Source organism: Cucurbita pepo, chromosome LG10 (genome assembly GCF_002806865.2).
Source record: "Cucurbita pepo subsp. pepo cultivar mu-cu-16 chromosome LG10, ASM280686v2, whole genome shotgun sequence".
Classification (NCBI taxonomy): Eukaryota; Viridiplantae; Streptophyta; class Magnoliopsida; order Cucurbitales; family Cucurbitaceae; genus Cucurbita; species Cucurbita pepo.
In genome coordinates this window covers 4,207,613-4,222,341 of record NC_036647.1, presented here as the reverse complement: position 1 = coordinate 4,222,341, position 14,729 = coordinate 4,207,613, and the positions used below count along the sequence as shown (strand labels likewise).

General features: G+C 36.6%; 3 protein-coding genes and 1 long non-coding RNA gene across 6 annotated transcripts in view; 2 read left to right on the top strand and 2 right to left on the bottom strand.

The window, feature by feature from the left end:
- Window positions 1-213: 213 nt before the first annotated feature.
- Window positions 214-3,388, bottom strand: LOC111803051 (SEC14 cytosolic factor-like). The gene is made up of 11 exons (XM_023687311.1): window positions 3,231-3,388; window positions 3,107-3,135; window positions 2,869-2,952; window positions 2,719-2,772; window positions 2,570-2,647; window positions 2,387-2,440; window positions 2,162-2,221; window positions 1,994-2,089; window positions 1,418-1,519; window positions 1,224-1,304; window positions 214-872 (listed from the first exon to the last, which is right to left on the bottom strand). Exons 1-11 carry the CDS (start codon window positions 3,283-3,285, stop codon window positions 564-566), a joined length of 1,002 nt encoding a protein of 333 aa, XP_023543079.1. The 5' UTR covers window positions 3,286-3,388; the 3' UTR covers window positions 214-563.
- LOC111803052 lies at window positions 831-4,262 on the top strand. Of its 2 annotated transcripts, none has more exons than XR_002816339.1 (7): window positions 831-917; window positions 1,217-1,252; window positions 1,347-1,443; window positions 1,517-1,606; window positions 2,052-2,243; window positions 3,048-3,141; window positions 3,382-4,262. It is a non-coding gene; the product is annotated as an uncharacterized LOC111803052 (long non-coding RNA). The 2 variants fall into 2 exon arrangements; XR_002816340.1 differs by having other exon boundaries at window positions 1,343-1,443.
- Window positions 4,263-6,518: 2,256 nt separating this feature from the next.
- Window positions 6,519-8,354, top strand: LOC111803488 (U-box domain-containing protein 35-like). Its single transcript, XM_023687918.1, has 4 exons — window positions 6,519-7,076; window positions 7,539-7,657; window positions 7,737-7,846; window positions 7,930-8,354. Exons 1-4 carry the CDS (start codon window positions 6,701-6,703, stop codon window positions 8,192-8,194), a joined length of 870 nt encoding a protein of 289 aa, XP_023543686.1. The 5' UTR covers window positions 6,519-6,700; the 3' UTR covers window positions 8,195-8,354.
- A 63-nt stretch (window positions 8,355-8,417) lies between these two features.
- Window positions 8,418-14,729, bottom strand: part of LOC111803487 (serine/threonine-protein kinase D6PKL2-like) — a 7,649-nt gene continuing 1,337 nt past the window's right edge. Inside the window, exons 2-5 of one of the 2 annotated variants that reach the window (XM_023687917.1) lie at window positions 14,176-14,309; window positions 13,408-13,559; window positions 11,196-12,293; window positions 8,418-9,492 (exon numbers count right to left, since the gene is read on the bottom strand). In XM_023687917.1, coding sequence (XP_023543685.1) covers window positions 8,610-9,492; window positions 11,196-12,154 — 1,842 coding nt within the window. In that variant the 5' untranslated portion in view covers window positions 12,155-12,293; window positions 13,408-13,559; window positions 14,176-14,309 and the 3' untranslated portion in view covers window positions 8,418-8,609. Of the gene's footprint in view, window positions 9,493-11,195; window positions 12,294-12,771; window positions 13,003-13,407; window positions 13,560-14,175; window positions 14,310-14,729 lie in introns of those variants that run through there. The other variant, XM_023687916.1, reaches the window with a different exon arrangement.

The following is a 14,729-nucleotide window of genomic DNA, read 5'->3' as shown; positions in this document are numbered from 1 at the left end:
TGGTACGTTTTTTCCTTGTTTATCGTGGACATTTCTTTCATAGATCAATGCAAGGGGGAAGAGCTCCACTTTCTAACTTGGCTCATCTAATATCGTAGCTGCCCTGTCTCTCATTGTAGTTTATATTCTTACGATGGTTCATTTTCAACTACACCCCCACAATTATCCAAATTCAAATTCATCTTTTAATTTGCCACTTTAATCTCTATAATGTATGTGCAATAGCTTAAATTTTAGAACTAGAAACTTTGAATACAAGTAATTATGTGGTTTCAGATAATAAAACCAAGTGATACTTAAAAATTAGCCGTGAAAAGGCTATATATTAAGAAGCGAACTTTATATATCAACCAGGCACGTCCAAGACATCTTGGATACGACTCTCCATTGCTTTAGAGGTGGATTTCGACGCGACTATGGATGTTGCCATTACGGAACTGGGACTGCCCATAGGGCTATAGTGTTAGGATCAGTAAAGCCAGATTTTCCTTCCCATCTCCTCAATGAAGGAATGCACCATCAATGAAAGAAATTCATCTCAAAAGTTGCTTTTGCTTCAATCACTACATTATTTCCAGTTCAATCAGTGTATCAGAAATCCCATTCTCGTACTTCCGAAACTCAGATTCAATAGTTTTAGCTGCTCCTTTGCTTTTTGATGCTGATGCCTGAAGGGTTACATGAAATGATCCTTTTCTAATTGGCTCAGTAGGTTCATTGATCATGGATTGTTGCTTGATGTAGCTGTATAGCTGTTGATGAAAAAGGTGGTCCGAGGAATAGCAATTATTGCCTCCTTGATGAGCCGATGATCTCGAGGACAATGAGCTCCCTCTTTTACAGAAATGTGGAAGAGAGGTATAATCCATTATCTGCAAGAAATAGAGAATAATTAAAGCATCATCACTTTGCATATGGTAGGGAATCCCGTTATTTGATTATTGTATTTCCCCCACTAGTATTTAACATTACTCTTGCCACTCTTAATTGTCTAACAATAGCATATGTACCTTGCTTTATACACTCGATATGTTATTTTTTATGGAATGTTTCGGGAAACTTGATTCTAGCTTCCATTGTCAAATGAAATGTCAAAACTTTTTGTATAAAAAAACATGTAGTGGTCCATTTTATTTATAATATATTCAAGCAGGCCAAAAAAGAGCTTTTATGTTTGATAAGAGTCAACCAATTTTACATTCTTTAAATGATGCAGGCCTTACCTTCAACAGCTCATCTCTCCCGCAGCCTGGTAATACTTGAACCTTTTTCCTTGTCCTTTCATGTAAGAGAGGCTTGACAACCTGCAATATCAAAGAGAATACATGACTATACACATCAGACAGGTGTTGAAGGAAAAATTATTTCAACACTCAAGGTACAAAATCAACCAAGATCAGTCTCTTCAATGGTTTACCTTCCAACAGGATGAAAAGACGTAAGGTACATTTACAATGTAGTAAGCAGTTGTTCTCTCTGGGTAGTTCAGATCATCAATGGTTGATAAAATTGTCAGGAACTGCAGAAACATGAGACATTACCGGTTGCATGATCATTAGAGATTTGGGAAATCCTTGATTTGCTAGTCATAAATTGCATATTTAAGGTATCAAAACACATCATAAGTTTTCTTTCCACTTTACTATAGTTTATTATGGAGAATATGTTCCTCACCATTATGGTCTTGTTTTAAAATGATGGTCAGAAAGAAATTCCTCCAGACAACAGATTTTATAAACAAAATGATATGCGTTGAATCTTTTCTTTTTCGTCTCTTTTTTCTTCTTTTTCTTCCCTCAAAATCCCACGATCCAGTGTGAACTTGATTTGTGATAAATGGATTCAAACTAAAGAATTTAACTTTCTGATCTTATTGTGCGGATTTGTCATTAGTTTAGACCAATCAGAACCACAAGAAACGGAATCAGATTTACATGGCTATATTTAACTTGCACTGACATCTATTGGAGACAATTGTAGGAAAAGAGAATACCTTTATGTGGCCAAGTGCCGAAAGCTTCAGACCAGTCATATCTAAAATCTTAACGCAGGTAGTGATGGGCCTTCCATACTTTTTTGATGCAGAAGGCTACAGCAAAATGTACGTGTTAATGATACTAGGAGAGAAGCTTCTTTTGAATCCTAGAATTCAGAAACTCACCAGAATAACACGATCTCGATACTCATTGATTTGTATGTGCGACTGCACATAATCATGCACCTGTGAAGAGATCAAAACACCGGTTAGTAAACTTGACAAGCTTCTCAATTTCTCTCTGGTTTTTGAAGTACATATTTTCAAAATCTAGGCTGCTGTTTGTGGCATCGAAATTCACGAAAGGGTCAATTATTCGTTTGGAAGATGAACTGAACCGCGAATACTTACATGTGCTTTGTCTAATGTGCTGAGCCCAACACCAATGGCAAATATGGGAAGGCCCTGAGGTGAAACAGAACAAGTTGTAGGTTAGAACGGCTGGCTATATGCTAATCTCATTAGAACAAGGTATCCTAAGATTACAGGGATTGCTGGTTAAACAAGACAGACATTGGTTAACAAAACTCAGACCTCTTTTGAGTAGCCCGAAAGTCCTACGAGCTGTGAATCTCTCACTGATCTATAGACATCAGCAGGAAATATTGGCTTCTGCAGACAATAAAATGCTGTCAAGAAAAGAATTGGGAGCCATCGAGTAAACGAGCCGTTGAAACACTTACCCTTAATATCTTGTCAATCTGGTTTTCCACCCTCCATTTTAAACAGTCAACCAGCTGCAACATTAAAGAGGAATGGTTTGTCAGCATATCTTAGTAATGCATATGACAGTTTGATGTTTACAGAAGTTCAACCAAAAACATGCGTCTAACCATTTTATGGGCCTTGCCAACATCGTAGTCTCGTGCCCTTAGGAAACGGTCCAGCGTTTCTATTAAGAATCCTTGATGAACATTCTGCAAATAGATCATTCGATGTCATTTACAAAAAGTTTCATAAGAGGTCATTTGGGCTTCAACCCAACAGAACTAACAGCATTTTAAGCTCTTAGAACTTGCAGGTCGCATACAGAAGATGGAGGATAGAAGAAGAAGAAGAAAGCTGGCGAACCTGAAAGGATTTCTTCGATGAGTGATCAACTGCAGGTGACGAAATTAAACAGATAGAACAAATGGTTATTAGGGAATGAAGTTTTCAGAACTGGAATTGAAGAAAACAGAGTTGATCATCTGACCTTGATCCATCAGAACTTTGAGCTTCTTGATCGCGTCCTGAGGATTGACACCCATTTGGTCCTTCTCAAGAAGAATAGAAATTGCACCAAAGCTAAATACAATCTGCCAAAGCTTCTGCTTCTCTAATTCTCTCTGTTTTTCTCTCTGCAGGGCTTGAAACTCAAGGTTGAAAACCAGCTCAGGTACGAGAATGACGATGCTAGAATACAAGAAGAGCCCGGACAAGAAAGTGAACCTAAGATCTCGCAAGTCACAACCTTTAGAGGCCAGGCTGCTGTTTAAATACCAAAGGGGTCTCACACGGACTCGCCCTTCTTTATGGCCCTGTCCTTCTCAATGCCTGTTAAGCTCACGCAAAAGTCATCAGTGTCTTGTGGGAATCTCACTAAGAACCTTAAAAAATGAAGCAAAGAAGAGGAAAAAGGAGCTGCTTACATTCTGAATGGGTTCTTCGTGTCGACGTTGCTGGCTCTGGTTTGTTTCCCTTTCCAGTTTTCTCTTCCGTAATTCTTTTCCAGTATTCTCCACTAAAATATATATCACAATCATACAATCTCGGCCGTCCAATGGTCCTTGCATGTGCCCTTCACCATTTGATTTCGGGTTCTTTTCTTCTTCCATTTGTTCTTTTTATTCCCAAACACTGTGGCCAGTTAATTGTGGAAAGCAAAACCGTGGGAACCTTCTTGAATAGGAAAGGTGCAGGGAAAATGCCCATTCCCTTGCTTGTTGGAGCCTAAAGTCAGGAAATTTGATAGCTTTAGCGCACAAATATGTTGGAGAAAACTTCGTAGAGATGTTTGATGGAGTGCCAAAGGTTTGTGAGTCTTGGATTCTTGAGTTATTTAGGGACTTTGAATCATGTACCATTTGAGTTTGAGATTAAGGTAATAGGTTAGAGAAACTCGGGACTATCTATATAATTCTCTCTCACACACACACGTATATATAGACCAAATTATTAAATTAAAAAGATAACTCGGTCTTATTTGTTTATTGAAAATCGAGGAATGAGAATAGAATATGGGACCCTTTCTAAATTTCGTAATTTTATTCACATTCTACGTTTATTAAACAAAGATGTGTCAATCTCATTCTCATTCCTTTTTTTATAGCACATGCTATACTTTTTTGTTTACTTTATTCCGATCGACATTTTGTCTCCTTTTAAGTGTCCTCATGAGTCGTAAGAACTTTTTGTTTTTTTTGATGTAATCCTATTGTTCTGTCTTTCTACTCATTTCCTATTCTCGCGTCTTTTTTTACTTGTTTGATATTGCTTTCCACCGTGCTTCTACACTTGAGAGGCACGAGACTCATCCTTTGACAATTCTTAATCTAGAGTACATGCTCAAGTATTCATGTAAGTCTTGATCAATTTGCTTGTGAAGTTTTCAAACCGTTTGATCACAAATGATCTTTTCTAACTCTCCCTTGAAGTTGTGCGGGGTTTTTTTATAATATAGTTTAATTTGCCAACTTTATTATAAATATTAATAAAAATAATAAAATCCACATATTCCATAATTTAAGAGTTGAAAAATAAAAGTAAAATATATAATGTAATAAACAATATTAAGATTTTAAAACATAAAAGTTGACCAAACCGAAAGTGGCTTTTTTTTAATCCAAAGCCGAAAGATTCCTTTAAATAAAGGCTATATAACCAAGGGGTGTAGCTATACGTACACTTTTGATTCTATTATTATTATTATTTTGAAAAATACTTTTAAAAGATTTTTTTAAATAATAATAATAATATTATTATTATTATTATTATGAAAAATACTATTGAAAGCATTGGTAAACATCAATCAACTTCATATATATAATTTTTAAAAATACTATCTTTTTAATCTTATAAATAAATATTGAACAGATTAATATCCACTAAGGTCTAAATATATATATATATATTGAACAAATTATTATTTTTTATTAATATATATATCAGAGGTTCATTATTGGGCCAGTTTCTTTTGGGCCTCAACAGTTACTTTTCAATTGGGCTTCATAAAGTGCTTTGTTAATCACAAGTGATTGCTAAAGTAGATGAGAACCTTTGTAAATATGTTTCTTAAAAGGTTATATATATGTTTTATTCTCCAATATTTTGATTACTTTTTAATTTAATTTTTAACATTTTTTTCGACTGATATTTAGTTTGTCGATGCTTGTCAATTTCAAACCTATTCGATCAAGATATAATATTTTNCTATGTTTATTTTTAATATCAAAATAAGTCTCGATAAATTCATTCTTTTATTCAACCATACGAGAGTGGATAAAAAAATATTATATCTTGATCGAATAGGTTTGAAATTGACAAGCATCGACAAACTAAATATCAGTCGAAAAAAATGTTAAAAATTAAATGATTAGATTTGACTTGAAAAAAATATAGAAATATTAAAATGGAAATTATCTAATATTCGAATATTCCAATGGTATTTTGGTACCATGTCAACTTTGACAACCAGCTACATCTCTGGACTGTATATAAATATTCATTGGGGTTTTAATTTAAATACAGCCCATTATAATTCATTTATTAAACAAATAAGCACTATACGTACATGCATACTTTAATTTCTTAAAATTTCTACTTAATTTCAAATAGTATTTAATTTTTGCTATTTTAATGGTCCAAATCCACTCTCCAGCAGATATTGTCTTTTTTGGACTTTCCCTCTCGACCTTCCCTCAAAGGTTTAGTACATTTCTGTTGGGGAAAGGTTTCGTACACTCTTATATATATTATATATAAAGGGTGTTTTGTTCTCCTCCCTAATCAATATAGAACATCACGGCTATGTAAAAATTTAGTTTTTATTAAAAAAAAAGTTGTTAAAATTTAATGTAGTTTTGTTTGTAGGTTAAAGAGCAATCAAATTTGTCCCTAAATCGTTATTAACGAATGTAAAATTTAATTTTATTAAATTTATGTTACTCTTAATTGATTAAGTTAATAGACAATAAAAAAAAATTAGGTTAAATAATTTTGAAATAGATTCTTAATTTTTATACGCTTTTGACTCCAATTTAATTGGAACTTAAATATTCGACCAAAGTTGTATTCAATTATATTCGTGTCAGATTTGTTAGAAACTACATATATTATCTACTTTGAGTATAATCTCACATAACGGACTCCTCTCCCAACAATCTTCAACGGGATTGTCTTACCATTAAAACTATGTTCTGCTATGATCGACTATGTTCGTGTTAGATACAACGTCGGGAAATGGATTCTTTTTTTTTTTTTTTTTTTTATTNTGGAACCATTATAAACAATCACATAATATAGGTGGAAGAGACCGTACTAAAAAAAAGTCAAACCAATTGACTCCAAGAAGTTGGAAAATCGGAGCCCCGCCACAAGGGAGTTAATACGGTACCCACATTGGCCTCCTGGTTTTTCCTTGTATTCTCAAATCTGGGCGACTTTGATTCCCGACCTTCATCGGCCATGTCGGCGTTGCCATCTCCGGCGGAGGCCAGGAACTTCCACTCCGATGAAGGGCTCGAAAGTGAGTTCAGCAATTACAAGTACAGCAACAGCACAAGCGAGATCGAGGAAGATGATTCGGATGAGATGTTTGAGGTTAAACGGAAAATGGTTTCGCCGGCGGCGGCGTTAGAGAGCATCAGAGAAGATTACAGTGGTGGGTGTTCGTTCTCGTCGGATGCTCTGAAATGGGAGGATTGCGTTTATGTCGGAGTGGAGAAAAGCGATTCCAGTAATGATGCACTTCAATGGACGCTCAAGAACGCCATTACAGCTTCCACCACTGTCGTCTACCTTTTGCATGTCTTCCCTGAAACACGTTACATTCCTAGCCCATGTAATTTCAGATAACTCTGTTTCTATGGCTCTCTCTCTTTCTCTCTCTTCTTCTTTTTTCTCTCTCCTTTTCATGGTCAAAGTCTTATGTCTGGAGCTTTAGCTTTAAGTTAGAAAGTGGCCATTTGGCATGGTGGGGATGGTTTTGAGATGGATGATTTACTGCTTGCAGAGAATCTCTGCTCTGATGCTTTTGTTTGTATTTGACACTTTTATTTCAGATTCTTCTTCTTTGCTGGTCTGTGCGCATGCTTATGTTCTACAGTATCATGTGTTTGAGAGGACAAAAGTTTTTAACTTTATTTCTGGGTTCTGTTGGACTTGAACAGAGGATGAGTGATGAACAGAGACTCCAGAACGTTGATTTTTATCTTGTTTGGAGTGAAATCTGTTCAGAAAAGTCATAAACTGTTGGATATAATTATGAATCTATGAGGGTCTGTGTTTGTTTCTGTGATGGCAGTGGGAAAGATTCCAATAAATCAGGTTAGTAAACAGCAAGTGGCTATCCATGTAGCACAAGAAGAGAGCAAGAGGAAGGATTTTCTTCAGAGTTTCATTGACTCCTGCTCTGCAGCTAAGGTACTCAAAAGAAATGGCTGTTTTTTCTAAGGTAATGAGTATGAGATTTTGTTTTGTTTCTCACTTATTGATGAAACAGGTTAAGGCAGATACTGTGCTGATTGAGAGTGACAAGGTGGCTAGGGCCATTTTGGATGTTATTCCAATTCTCAATATAAGGAAGCTAGTTCTTGGAGTCAACAGATCCAGGTACCTTTCTCTAGATGTCAAAGCAAATTCATCAGCTAAACATACTCAAGTTTTTGTTTCCATTGTCAATTGGAAATCATTAGGAAGTCGAGATCTCGAGGGGGAAGCGGAATAGCTAATGAGGTACTTCAGAAAGCTCCGGGGTTTTGTGAGGTAAAGATTGTTTGTGAAGGGAAAGAAACGAGCCAACTGGGTGGATCGCCCTCTCCTCTTTGTTCTCCTCGCTACCAAGATGATAACTCCGATAACTCCAAGGGTAATAACGATCCTAATTCCAGCGTTACAGAAGCTCAAGAACAACGAAACAGTTCAGTTTCTTGCATGTGTTTTAAAACTAAGTTTGTCTGAGCTACGTGTATAAGGAGTATATTAGGAGCTCTCTTGTGCCTAAGATTGTGTAGCTTTATGGTACTGATGTTCTTTGGTGCTTTCTTCCTATAAAGGATCATCACTTCTATGTAAATGAACTTCAATGAGATTAGATGAATGCAAAAGATTGATATTCCTATGGAGATAGTCTGGATCCTGGTGCTGAAAATAGCTAAGCATGTACATTCTAATGAATCAAGCCTTTAGAGGAAAGCAAAGAATCCATTAAATACTTGTGCAACATCAATTTGAAACTGTTAAAAGACAACAACAAACTTACAGTGTTTCATCATCTATCAATATGCTTCTTCCTCATCGGTTCCACTGCCATACAGAAATGTTTTAGGCAGGCTTTCATTGATGAACAACCTGTATAACGTGTAAGGATTTCTTTCTAAAAGAAATCAAACTCAAGATAATTATCGGAAGCCTTTTTATCTGCAGCTGCTGCTGCAGCAATAGCAACGGCCTTTTCACTGGTTGATGCCACTGCATGTGGTATTCTCTCAATCTCGACCGGCCTTGGGATTTCAGGAGGAGTAGCACAACGTATTAATGCCCAATTTACACCTTCAAAGAAAGGATGCTGCTTGATCTCAGTTGCCCCACGTTTATAAGCCAATCTGTGTTGTGGTTCCTTCACTAGCAATCCCCTTATGAGATCCTTTGCAGCAAAACTAACAACTGGTGCATCTGGAAACCGAAGTGGCTGACCGACAATGTTGAATAAAGTAGCTCGATTTCCAGACCCCTTAAAAGGAGTTTTACCAAATAATAGCTCGTATAGAAAAATTCCAAAAGTCCACCAATCTACAGCACTTCCATGGCCTTCACCCTTGATGATCTCAGGTGCTAAGTACTCATGAGTTCCAACAAAAGACATGGATCGGGCATCAGTTGGTTCTGCAATGAGCTCTGGCAATGGGCTGACCTGATTTCCAATTTCAGTTTTGGGTTTCCGTTCCTTCTTCGACTTACTAGAAAAGAGGCGTGGTGAGAAGCAGGTTGTAGGAACTACACAAGATGGTTGGATGCAGGAAGGTTCAATGCAAGCAGGCTGCACACAGTAACCTGTGTTCTTTCTTAAAGCCTCGGACTCTGCAGAGAGATTTTTGACAAGAGTCGGACTAACAGTGCAACGGAGAGATAGGTCAAAATCTGAAAGCATTATGTGTCCATCTTCCCTCACAAGAACATTTTCTGGCTTTAGATCACGGTACACAATCCCAAGCATGTGCAGGTATTCCAGTGCAAGAAGAACCTCTGCTACATAGAATCTGCATTATCAAACAAAGAGGAAAAATTCAGTACCATTGTCAACTTATATGCAAATATCGCTATATCAAAAGAACAGATGTTAATTCAACATCATGAGTACAGGGCTATAATTCTTGAGCCATTCGGCTTTTGCCTGAAAGATCAGGTCTGGCGAAAAAGGAGAGACAGTCTCTCACAACAGCTGTTAAGTTCTTAAACAACACTTCTATCAGGAAACGATATGAAGACAACCTTTCTTGATTCATTAAGTTCCAAAACTCTGGTTGATAGATGCAAATGTACCAGACACAAAATTACGAGCAATAACAGGTAACCTAATGACTGGAATGCAATATAAATGCCACTTTCTATTATTTCTAAGAAATGGAAAGATTAGGTGTAGTGTATGTTTGGGAACATGTTTGCTAATAGACACTCATCTAGACTAATTTCACGTGACAATCTAACTTGCACAACATCTGGTCATCGAAAAGTTTTAAAGACTATAATATTCTAGCTAGATGTTTACCAGAGTTACCGACCAGAAAGAAACATAAATTTAAGCCTGGACCAGGTAAAAATACTACCAACATAGATAAGATGACCCAACTTGAGTAGTATCTATGGCTGTAATCCTGCTTATACTACTGAAAATTGAAGTACAAAAAACAAGGGAAGAAAGAACATAAAATTAGCCGAGTAATCTCAACCAGAGTAGGAAGCAATATATAAACCTCATGAAATCATCTATATAAAGGTCCTCATATATTCATGTTAGTCCATGCTACTGATTTTAGGAGGATACTAATTCTCATTATATTAGTTTTATTATAGTGGCATATTATTACTTATCCAAAAAAACCTCAAATAAATGTGCAGCAAGCAAAATCTTGAGCATAACAATCAAACACAATACCACCTCTACATAAACATGAACTACTTTTCATTCTTTTCATTCCTATAGTCATTGCCCAAAGGATGAATCTGATGGTGGCAATACTGTATCTTTGTCACACAGAAATCCATTCTAAACGTGCTATTCAAAATACTATCTTGCTCTTTATGACGGCATGACAATAAGCATGAGATTTGGCGTTTGTGTTTGTTCTTGATGGATGTCCTTACTATTGTAAGTGAAATTTTGAGTAGAAACCATTGAGAATCCTCCTAATACACCTGGATAAACCTTTTCTTCTAGACCAGAATAACTTATAAAACTTTTATTTGATCAAGAAGGTATATATATTCTAGGAACTCTCAACAAGAAAATCAGTAATTTGCACCATTGTATATGCACCCCATTGTTCATCGGATCACCTAATAGCTGTTGAGGTAGTTCATCCAGTGAGGAGAAGTTAAGATATGTTTGAGCAAATACTCGTTAGCTGCAAATGGAATGGACAAAAGCACTTCCTCATAGCTTTTATTGGAGAAGGAGAAGTGATAAACATTTTAAATATCTGTGATACTGGCAGAAAAATCCAGAAAAAAAATTGGTTTGCATTAACCACCTCAAACAAAAAGATAGGAGATATATAGAACAGAGAATCGGATTCAAACATGGAACCTAGGATATGAATACTGAGTGCAACATTCTCCTGCAAGATATATTAAGTCAGATCCAGGATGGTGAACACAAATATATCATTAGCAAGCATAAGCAGCAAGACTGGTAAGTATGAATAAAATGATATATAATTGTCTATAAGTGCTCTTAACATACTTCACTGCCTGCTCGGGAAAATGCTTCCCTGGTTGCCTCTGCCTTAGAGTGTGCAAGTCTCCTCCAGGACAGAACTCCATCACCAAGCATGAGAATTTTTCTGTCTCAAAGTGGGTGTATAACGTTGGAAGGAAGGGGTGATCAAGAGATTGAAGTATTTCTCTTTCTGTCTGCGCACGAAGCAATTTTTTGCGACTCGCTAGAGTATTTTTATCCATAACCTTCATGGCAAAATGGCATTTGGTTCCACTTAACTCAGAGAGATAGACACTCCCAATATCCCCACAACCCAACTTCTTCAGAAGTCTAAAATGACCTAATCCCATTGCCCCATCTTTTGCACGGACAACTTGAATGGCCTCCCATCTCAAATCATTTGCTTTGTGAGGTTTACTGATACTACTACTAAAACTACTGCAAGAGCTCTCATCGCTTATATCACTGCTCGTGCTCCCTCTGCATATACTGCTCTTTCCACTCTCAACAAAGTTACCATGGTCGCTAACCTTTGCACTTCCACTGGTCTTGGCAAGGCAGCTAGTTCCATCGCTTACTTTGCCGGAAACAGAACTGCTCTTAACACTTCCATATTCTGATGTTTTCTTCTCCTGGTCTAGTGAGCTTCCAGGTGAGCATCTAGCTTCATTGTGAGGGGAATCTACTTCAGTTGAAGTTTGTTTCAGACCAGGTGAAGATATGCTGAAATTAAATTTTTCAGTCAACAACTTAGCAGATCCATTTTGATTCGATACTGGTGACTTTTTGTCGGAAGATATTTCCATATCCTGCTTTGAGATACTCTTTACTGACTTAGACTGATCAGAAGGAACTGATTCAGGTTTACTTAACTTGGAAATCTTCGGAGGCAATACCCCGGCATCCTTTCCATTAGCCATTTCACCATTAGCTGTTTTTTGTGGCTGATTTGAGGAAGCCTTGGAACCAGCAATTGAGGCCATCAGGGTGCTAAAGAATCTTCGAAGGAATCAGATTAAAGGGGTCCATCGGTCAGCAGCTGTTCTCCGGGCCAGACCATTCTATCTCCCATTAACAGCCCATCCTAATTTCCATTCGGGTCCACCGAAAGCAACGATTGATCTACGAAAAATCATGAAAAATGAATTAATTACCCACTCAAACGGAAAAGATTCAGATGCGTTACGAAAGAAAAAAAAAAAGACAGGTAGAGGGCAAAGAAGATGTTCAAATAGTGAAAACAAAAGCAACGAGAAATTGAGGGGAAATTTAACAGATGAAATGACCACCAAATCGAAGTATCAGTCGAGCAACATAGCTTGCAAATGCAGTTTCTGGGTTCAATTTCCACAAGTCTAAACTGAATCAAAAATACTAAACGAACTCCATAAACATGATCGACGACTAATATGAACTTATAAGAGACAAAAAGCCAGATCTTTCCCACTGAACCACAGTTTTCAGTGAAACCCCATCACAGATCCAAAGCCAGGTCGCGACCCAGATGCGAGAAACAGAACCAGAAGATAGGGCGATGCAGACCCTTGAAGAACAAAGGCAAGAAACCAAAAAGCAAAGCGAGAGAAGCCGAAAAGTATACCGAGAAAAATAAAAGAAGAAAATTTCAAGGACTGGAGCTGAACAGCTTTGCTCTTCTTGGCAGCGTGAAAGGAGTGCTATAGAAAGATGTCTTCAATAAGCTCAGCCCTGGGTGAAATGAGAGAGAGAGAGAGCAGGGCAAAGGGAGGGAGACCAGAGTAATAAAAATAGATTTAGCTCTGGTTCTCGTGGATTAGAAGGAGAGGGGTAAGAGAGAGAATGAGCGGTCAAAACCATAAAGTTAAGCTCTTTGTACTCTAAATTTTTATTGGTTATTTGAACTAAAACGAAAATAATTTTTAGTCACCAAACACTTCATCTGAGGTCCCGCACTGTCTATCACGCCTTTACACAAAATCCTTCATTTTCAAGCTCATCAATAGAATATTTTTCTCTTTCCTTTCACCCTTCATTCCATACAAATTCTCTCACCTGTAATCATTTATTTTTCCAATATTAAGAACTAACCCATATAAGCAAGGGGGAAAAACAAACCAACAGACGTCGTCTGATTTAGATTTTTCTAACAAACTTAGTTGAAAAAAATTGGTGATTTTCAGCAGGTATAAATAAAAGGAATAACTTCAGGTAGAGAGAAAGTATATTTCTCCATAAAATAAGGATTTCGCAAACTTACTTTTTGTTGTTTTTTCGAATATATTCATCATGTTTGTCAACAAAGAATAGTAGTTTGCCTCCAAAATCAAGCCGGGATGCGTTGTAAGACTCTGATTTGACTCGGGAAACAGAGTAATAGTCCAAAATTCCTGCAACTTTTTTCCCTAGTGCCTGCATACAGAAGCAAAGTGCATAATTGGAATTGTACAATCATAATCAAGACCACACAGAAAAAGATATTCAATATAATTAGTCTAACAACACTAATTAATTTCAAAAACATGTTTCCATCTTTATTTAAGGTAATATAATTAAGCATGTCCCTGTCAACAGATGAATTTTCACTACAATTTTAGGTAGAAATATTTATAAATGTAAAGTGGGAAAGCTTTAAAATGGTTTATATATTTTCAATCTAAACATATCGGCACGAAACTAAAAAAGAACAATAAATCAACTTTGGATACCCACTTCAGTTTGTTTCTTCTTGGTCGTGGACAGCGTTACCGGTTCAAGTCACCTTTCAGTCCCACTAAAGCTCACATTTGACGCAATAAGGAAGATAAATTAGTGGGGGTTTTGACTTGACCTGCCCATGTCTTAATCAACATCTCAACTAAAGCTTCCATACTTTGGTTAAGGAACAATTTCTTTCTAGTCATTTTTCTTCTCCTTTTTATATTACTTTTTTCTAGACATAATCTTGAGAGAAAAGTAGAAATGGGGAAGCAATGAAATGAGTTCAAACATACTTGAACAAAAAATGAAGGATGATCTTAATTCTTACCTTATCGGTAACTCAATGTTCTTAATACCTACTGGAAGTGGCTGTGTACTGTACATATATTAATCCCAATAGCATAGAACCAATCAAATTGAAAGCTTTCTCATCCGGCTGCTTATGCACTCCTTTCTTTGTATCTGTGCCAATTTATTACAAAATGAACATTGTTTTTAGCAATTGAAATTCAAATTAACATATAATTTAAACAAAGATTTCAAGAATCGCGCAGCTCCATGCTTAGAGGTGTGAGCTGTTCAGCCTGTCCCACGTGCCTACGCCTCATTTTTAAAAAAAAAAAAAAAGATACATCAAAGAGAAAAGAGAAGTTAGGAGCAGTTTGCCAGTTTTTAAGCAGAGAAATGGTGGTCCTCATCCCATCTGATTATTTGATAATGCCAAGTAGCTTAAAGAAGACAAAGGGATGTAAAAACAGATGGAGACACTTGGCATCATCTGCTTGATTAATAAAGTAATTGAATCTACAGTCTTATAAAATTGACAATGGAATATATTCCTCAGCTAAACTTAGATGCTCCCCCACCAAACACCCCCCCCAT